Source organism: Sinocyclocheilus rhinocerous, unplaced genomic scaffold (genome assembly GCF_001515625.1).
Source record: "Sinocyclocheilus rhinocerous isolate Xijiao unplaced genomic scaffold, SAMN03320098_v1.1 scaffold247, whole genome shotgun sequence".
NCBI lineage: Eukaryota > Metazoa > Chordata > Actinopteri > Cypriniformes > Cyprinidae > Sinocyclocheilus > Sinocyclocheilus rhinocerous.
The window spans coordinates 1,056,203-1,064,555 of NW_015662919.1; the positions used below are offsets into that span (position 1 = coordinate 1,056,203).

Genomic DNA, 8,353 nt, shown 5'->3' on the forward strand with positions numbered 1-8,353 from the left:
AATTCCTGGCAGCTGGGATTTACAGTGTGTGTAAATGGAAAGTAGATTCTTTAAACAATGTAATTTATGAGGTTGGCCTCTTTGAAGCTTTAACAATTTACATATAAAAACAAAGAATCTTCTAGCTACTTCAGTAGAGACACAAACAGCTACAACCAGATGCATCAACATCAGTTTCTTTTAAGCATTAGTTCACCTAGAAATTAAAATTCAGAATTGTAATTTAGGGGTGAATTATTCGTTTTAAAGTGGTTTGCAGAATGAACTACATCCATTTAATACCCTCATGCACACGCACCTGCAGCAGGCCCGTCTGTGGAAGCTCAGATAAGTGTCCATTACATATGAACTTATTCTCAGGCAGGTATTCCCAAAAGGGTCCTCGGCGGAATATGCTGACTCCATGGCAACAATAATTCTCTGCTGATGCTGAACTGGAGAAAATGTCAGTGTCATCAGAAAGTCAATCTCACAGGAGGTTTAGAAAGAGGCAGATGTTTGTGGACCTGCCAGCTAAGCCAATCTCAGGACGAAACATCCGTCATACTTGACACAAAATTCAAAATTTTGCATTTGCATCTAATTTAGCAAGAAATGACAATTAAGCACAATTATCCTACAAATTCATATGACCATAATGCAAATAATAAATTGCATTTGCATTTAATTTTATTGCTAAATTAAATGCAAATGCATTTAATGTTTTTGCATTATTACTATTATTAGTATAAGCACATTTCTCCAACAAATCTGTATTACCATAATGCAAAAAAAAAAAAAAAATTATATATATATATATATATTGCATTTCCATCTTATTTCGCAAGAAAATTAAGTCTATTTGTTTTTGCATTATTATTATTTATTATTATTATGAAAATGAACCACCTTTCTTGATGCGAAAATCAAATTTGACATTTGCATCTAATTAAAAACAAAATTACTATTTAGTTGCATTGTGACATTATTATTATTATTATCATGAAAATTAAGTACATTTCCAAGTACAAATTCTCATGATCATACACTCTAAAAAATGCTGGGTTGTTTCAACCCAATTTTGGGTCAAATATGGACTAACCCAACTGTTGGGTTAAAAAGTTAATTTAAAAATGTAACCAAAATTTAACCCAACAGTTGGGTTAGTCCATATTTGACCCAAAATTGGGTTGAAACAACCCAGCATTTTCAGAGTGTAATATTGCATTTAATTGCAAGAAAAAAAAATTACATTTCTTTTTGCATTATTATTATTATTATTTCCCCTACAAATTCCCATTACCATAATGCAAAATAAAGAAAAAATTGCATTTTCATCTAATTTTACAAGAAAATTAAGACATCCATTTTTATTTTTATTACTATCATTATTAGCTAATTTTCCCTTCAAATTCCCATGACCATAATGCAAAAAGTAAATAAATAAAAATAAAAATAAATCAATTAAAACATTCTCGTACAGGAATGATTTTCCCCCTCACACTGAAGTAATGAAAATCAGACAATCAAAATAAGTAAACAACATATTAGAACATAGATGTTATAATTTACTTATCAGTGTTTTTTTTCCTAGAACCTGAAATATTAAGAAGACGCATCTGATTGATTTTACATACTACGTTTATTAAAAACAAAAAAAAACAACCAAATGTCCCATCTTACATGAAATAGATTTACAGAGAAACACATTTGTAAAAGCATAGAAACCAACAAAGTGTTATCTAGCAGCATCCAAATGTTGGAATGAGGGAAAAAAAGACAAATCATCAAGAAATCTATGTTTCAGACACAGTCCTGGCAAAACGGTCACAGTATGGCCTTCTCACAGCCGTCCCTCCAGAAGCCGCTCATTTTAATAAAATAAACTCATTTAGGTTAAATCAGCTTAAATAACAGTGTTAAATACAAGACACTTGATTGGAGGTTCTGTACAGAGATGGACAGAGTTTTGGCATGTGACTGCGGATTCGAGACGAGGCAGGAGAGGAAAGCCACGTTATGCACACAGCTGCTTCATTTCGCCTTTTTTTAGAGGCACAATCTCAACATTTACAGCTTCAGGAACTCTTCACATTGTGTTTGTTTGGGAAATCCATGAACCTTATTGCCAGAACTTGATGAATGTGGACAGAAATGATTGGAAACGCGAGCGATGAAGGTACCGTTGACCCGCTGAACTTCAACGTTTGATTGCAACGTTTGAGGCAGAAAATGAAACGTCTCGCCAAGTCTTGATGCATTACATTCATAATCCACCTCCAGAAACATCGTTTAGTTGCTAATTGAGTACATTCTCCAGGCTAAACCTGCCTCCGTTTGTCTTCGCTGCTCATCTACACCAACAAAAGTGGCTTTTCCAGTCCAGAATATACTTACATTCTACATCTCACTGAATTGCAGTGGGAATCGGGCTTTGCTAGTGTAGGTCAATGCCGTGAACATCTCCACAGTTCTCCAGTGGTCTCCATCAAGGCTTCTTGTCGATGGTGTGGAAGAACCACTGGGTGAACTTCCTGAGCTGTGCGGCAGCCGTCTGGCTCTCCTCCTGCAGACGCATGTTGTCCTGCCGCAGGTGCTGCACCTCCACCTGCAGGATCGCCTTGTCTTCCTTTTCCTGCGCACAGAGCAAACCAATGACCTCAGAATACAGTGAACTAACCGTTTTATGCTGCTCACTATATGCTGTCTTTATATGGAAAATATCAGCCTTGGTTCTTCAAGTACCCGAGTGTGAGGAAATCATGACATTTTTCCTTTAAATTAGTTTTGAATAAAGCAGAGGTTCTGAGGAACCCCCATCCTAACATTTAAAGGCAGTTGCATATTTTCATGTACTGTATAAAGACCCTATTTATATGGTGCAAAAAAATAAAAAATAAAATAAATGTGTAAAATAATATTTGGCAAAATTTTGATTCTAGTATATTGTAGTGCATCAACCTGAAGAGAAACACAATTATATGGCTGTCAATAGAATAAAATAACTGTGATTAAACTTAATTTAAAAAACAAAACATAAAATAGTTTCTTAAATTTCAACTCTTTTTTTATGTTTTAAATAATTTTTCTAAAATAATAATACTGTCAAATTCTGTAATATCGTGAAGCCTGTTATACTGTCAAATAAGAAATTGATAATGTTGTAATTTTTGTTTTATTCATTTTTGTATTTTTGCATTTATTTCCATTATTATTAAAGTAGTGGTATTTTTAGATTCTGTAATATTGTGAAGCTGGTAATGTTGTCAAATTAAGTAGTAATATTGTCATTTTGGTATTTATTAAATGTAATCACATTTTTTTTTTATTTTGACATTTTTAATAAAAGTAGTAATACTGTCAAATTCTGTAACATTATGAAAGCAGTAATGTTATCAAATTAGAAAGTGGTAAAATTTTCATTTTTTATTTATTAAATTTAATCTTATTTTTTATTACTTATCTTAAAAATGTTTACTTTTTTTTTATTGTAATATTGTAAACGTGGTAATGTTGTCAAATTAGAAATGAAAAATACTGTCATTTTGTATTACATTTTATTTCATTATCTATTTATTTTTACAATTATTTCAAACCATATTTAAAAGTGGTAATAATGTCAGCTTCTGTAATACCGACCTATTTTTATTTATTAAATTGAAATGTATTGTTATGATTTATTTTGTTTTAACATTTTAACACTTTCTCTTAAGTTTGAAAACCTCTGGGACAAAAGTGTTTTACATACATTATACATTTCTCTCTCTGGAGTTTTTTGCACTCATTACAGAAAAAGAAAAGTTTAACAAATCAATACAATGTTTTAGAAACTTTTAATTAGTATGGATGATATACTGTATGACTCATAACTCATATTCATATGCCTCTTTATAATCATTTAGAGTAATTGTACACCAGCTATACGCATATTGACCTGATGTGAACGCTGCAACATTATCAGCAATTACATCAGGTGCATCATGGGCTGTTGGAGGTGTTCCTGCTGAGCCGCCGTCACTCTGCAGTCATTTAAAATGACAGGAAGCAGGATATTAAACCGGGCCAACGAGGTGGCAATTCTGCATGCTGGTGCCCATTACCACATTGTTTGCCTATCCTTCCCCTCAAAAGCCTTCCTCCTGTGAAGTGACAAACGCAGCTGATGTACTTCGCATTCACAAAATGGATGGAGAGACGTGGAGAAAACCAGATCTTGTCAGTGGGTAAAAACATCTACAGTGGACCTACAAAACACGGCTACTGTTTTCCATCAGGACGGGTTTACCTTAGTTGACCTTTTTCACGTCATACTGTCATACTGCAAGATTTTGCAAGAAATTTACTATTTTGTGGCATTATTATGACAATTAAGCACATTTTCCCTTCAAAGAAAACAGACATTTTGTTTGCATTACTATTATTATTATTAAAATAAGCACATTCCCTCCACAAATTATTATTACCATAATGCCAAAAATAAAATTTGCATTTGCAATTAATTTAGCAAGAAAATAGATAGTTTTTTTTAGTTATTATTATTGTAAAAAAAATAATTAGCATTTAATTTAGCAAAAAAAAATTTTTTTTTGCATTCTTATTATTATTATAAACACATTGCACCTCCAAATTCAAATCTAAATTACGCAAAAAAAATAAAAATAAAAAAATATATAAAAAATGCATTTGAATTTAATTTTGCAAGATTTTTTTTGCATTATTATTACTATAAGCACATTTCCGCTACAAATTCTCATTACCATAATGCAAAAAAAATAAATAATATTTTGCATTTGCATCTAATTTTATAAGAAAACATAAGTTTTTGCATTACTATTATTACTACTACTTCTAGTACAAGTAAATTTCTTCGAAACATCTCTTTACCATTATGAAAAAAGGACACTTTATTAGAACTTTAGAAAATTAACCATTTTTTGAAATTTGACCATTTTTTGCATTATTATTTTTATTATTAAGCACAATTCCCCTACAAATTCTCATTAACATACTGCAAAAACAAGATGCATTTGCATTTAATTTTTCAAGAAAATTAAGCCTTTTTTTGCATTGTTATTATTAATTAATAATAATTAAGCACATTTCCCCAACAAATTCTCATTACAATACATAAATAAGCAAGTAAGTAAAAAAATCTCATTAACGTAATACAGTAATGATCATCCTGTCCAGAAATGTAAATCAGATCATCTATGGTGGACCTAAAAAACCGTTATTGTTTTCCATCAGGACGGGACAGTTTACCTTCTTCAGGTCATACTGCAGCTGTCTCAGGATGACCTCCAGCTGATTGACTTTACCCGTCAGCGTGGCTGGAGACGTATCGCTGAAGAGCGAGACAGAGCTGTTAGTCTGAGCATGAACACACAGTGTATTGTGTGTGTGTGTGTTTGCTGTTAAACTCACCCGGCCTCCAGTGCAGCTCCCTCAGCGGCCGCCACGCGTCTGGTGAGCTCACGCGAGATCTGCAGCGCTTCGGCTCTCTGCATGTCCGTCATGGTGCAGAACGAGGCCACGCGCTGGTCTGGACGCATAAACACATCAGACAGACTCTCGATGGGTTCTCAATATCACAATGACTCCATAACACATAAACACCACAACTCCGTGCTGAATGTGACAGGACTGCAACCAAATCATATCTGATGGCAGACTACTGGATATATAGCAATGTGATAATAATAATAATAATAATATGTGTTAATAATAATTTGTCCCAGGTCAATCACACTGAACCTGGGTCATTCTCATTGCTGTCTGTGTCTGTCTTTAGGTCTCATGACATCTGATGAAACCCTTGATTTGTTCAAAACATCTGCACAAGGCAAAAAAAACTGGCCTCAGATCAGTTTTTCATATCTAATGTTGGGTTTGCATCCAGTTTAAGTTTGTAATTAATGAAAAAGTGAGACCTTGTGTCCTGAAACTAGCATTAAAGAGCCACGGGACTTAAAAAAAAAAACATGAAGTCATCTTAAATCACCCACTTATATATAAGTTTGTGAAGCTGTTGAGCGTTTAGCCGGAGCTACTCAATAAAACAGTGTGTTTATGAACATTTGTCCTGCATTTTTTAAACACTAATTTCTTCTTGTTGACTTACATCCGTGCTCGCTGATGCAAATGGAGGGCAAATATGTTGTAAGCTAAATTTATCTCTCAGTGTTTTTATGCAGCGTTATTCTGGGTCACAGCGAGACCCAGAAACAAGCATCTCCTCTAAAACTAGAACTTTGTTTCCAAATATTGCATCAGTCTTTTAAGTGTATTTACGGTATGTGAAGCAGTTTGCGCTGGTTTTAGCAGCTCTATGGTTCGTCGGCTCATTTGTTTGAGTGTCAGCTGAAAACGACTGTAAAAACGGGAGCAGTCACTCTGAACCAACACCAATTGCTTCAGTCCAGATGCTTTTGGTTTAGTACAGTATGTTCACATGTAATAGAGTGAAAGAGCAACGTTGAATGTGATTATGATCGTTTTTCTGTTTGTCCACACTGAAAGTGAAAATGGATGATACTGACATGCCATTAGGCAATCAGAACATTTTATGTTTAATGCATAGTTATGTGCAACTGGATTTTGGACCAATGAGATGCCAATGTGGGCGGGGCTACCCAGCGCAAAATTGAGCATTTATGCATTTAGCAGATGCTTTTATCCAAAGCGACTTACAAAAGAGGAACAAAGACAATTTGTCAAAAAGCCAACAGTATTCATAATATACAAAAAAATAGAAACCAATAAACCATCAAATTCGCTCATTGGTACTTACATAGGTCATACTTATATAACAAGCACATTTCCCCTCCAAAATACATTCATTATTATTATTATTATTAATAGGACATTTCCCCTCTAAATTCTCATAACCATAATGCAAAAAATGAGATAAACATATTTCACACCTGCATCTAATTTTTGCATTATCATAAGCACATTTCCCCTCCAAATCCCGATTCCCATAATGAAAAATTTTTAAATAAATAAATAAATGCATTTAATTTTTCAATAATTTTTTCTTGCATCATCATCATTACTATTATTATTATAAATTATTAGCACATTTCCTCTCAAAAAATTCTGATTACCATAATGCAAAAAAAAAAAAAAGTTAATTTGCCTTTAATTTAGCAAGAAAACAGAATATCTTTAGCATTATTATTATTACTACTAGCACATTTCCCCTCCAAATTCATAACCATAATGCCAAAAAGTTTTTGCATTTAATTTTACGAGAAAATCGACAATTTTTTCATTATTATAAACACATTTCCCCTCCAGATTCTGATTACCATAATGAAAAAAAAAAAGCATTTATTTTGCAATCATCATTATTATTAAGCACATTTCCCCACCATATTCTGATTACATACAAAAACCAAAATAAAGGTTAATTTGCCTTTAATTTAGCAAGAAAACATTTTTTCATTATTATTATTATTACTATTATTAGCACATTTCCCCTCCAAATTCTCATTAGCACAATGCAAAAATTGAGATAGATAGATGACAGCTGACAGATAGATTCCTACATGTGTGTTTCTGATCACGCTGGTAGTCTTTCATTAAAAACACGCCAATCAAAGCTCTGTATTTCTCTCTTTCAGCGGCTCCTCAGAGAAACATCTGACGGTTCAGCAGACCACATGAAAGCGGAGCCAAAGTTTTCAAAGTTCAGTATGTTGTGTTGATCTTCACAGAAATCTAGATGAAGTGTTTGTAATCACACACTAGCGCTCTGCTGTGTGTCGCCAGATGCACAGATGCATTCTGGGACTTAATCAATGCTCTGCATGCAACAGATTCCAAACTAAATTACGACTATTAAAATATAGCTGAGATGTTATTATTATTATTTTTATTTTTTTATATTTGTTTAACATTTTATGTTAATATATAATTATTCAAGGTAGCATCAACCAAAGGTAGCACATGATACATTTTCTTTAGTGTGTAATGAATCAATAAATTTTATCTTTTCATTAATTATATAGATTTGATTGGTGGAATAAGTCTCTCAGATTTCAGCCTAAAATGGAAAAAAATAGTATTATCACACTTTATTATTTTGTTTATCATTTGATATAAAAAAAACTAAATAAATAAAGTGCAATAATTCTACTATTTTTTTTAATAGTTATATTTAATAGGTCACACCATATGTGCAGTGTGAGCAGCAAACCAAATCTCCAGGTGCTTTCATGAGAACCAGACTGAAAACCTTATGTGCACCCCTGTGTGTGTATATATATATATATACACACACATATTTATTCAGATTTGATTGGTGGAGTAAGTCTAAAATGGAAAAAAGCCTAAATTGGGGGGGGGGGAAAAAACGTAAAAAAAAATTAAA

At 32.8% G+C, this 8,353-nt stretch overlaps 1 protein-coding gene across 1 annotated transcript in view; it reads right to left on the reverse strand.

Annotated features, from left to right (window-relative positions):
• Nucleotides 1-1,649: 1,649 nt before the first annotated feature.
• LOC107728329 (signal-induced proliferation-associated 1-like protein 2) overlaps nucleotides 1,650-8,353 on the reverse strand; it is a gene marked incomplete at its 5' end in the record, with an annotated part of 84,016 nt that continues 77,312 nt past the window's right edge. Inside the window, 3 exons of the mRNA XM_016538462.1 lie at nucleotides 1,650-2,614; nucleotides 5,242-5,323; nucleotides 5,404-5,521. Of these exons, the coding sequence (XP_016393948.1) occupies nucleotides 2,468-2,614; nucleotides 5,242-5,323; nucleotides 5,404-5,521 (347 nt within the window). The remainder of the gene's footprint in view (nucleotides 2,615-5,241; nucleotides 5,324-5,403; nucleotides 5,522-8,353) is intronic.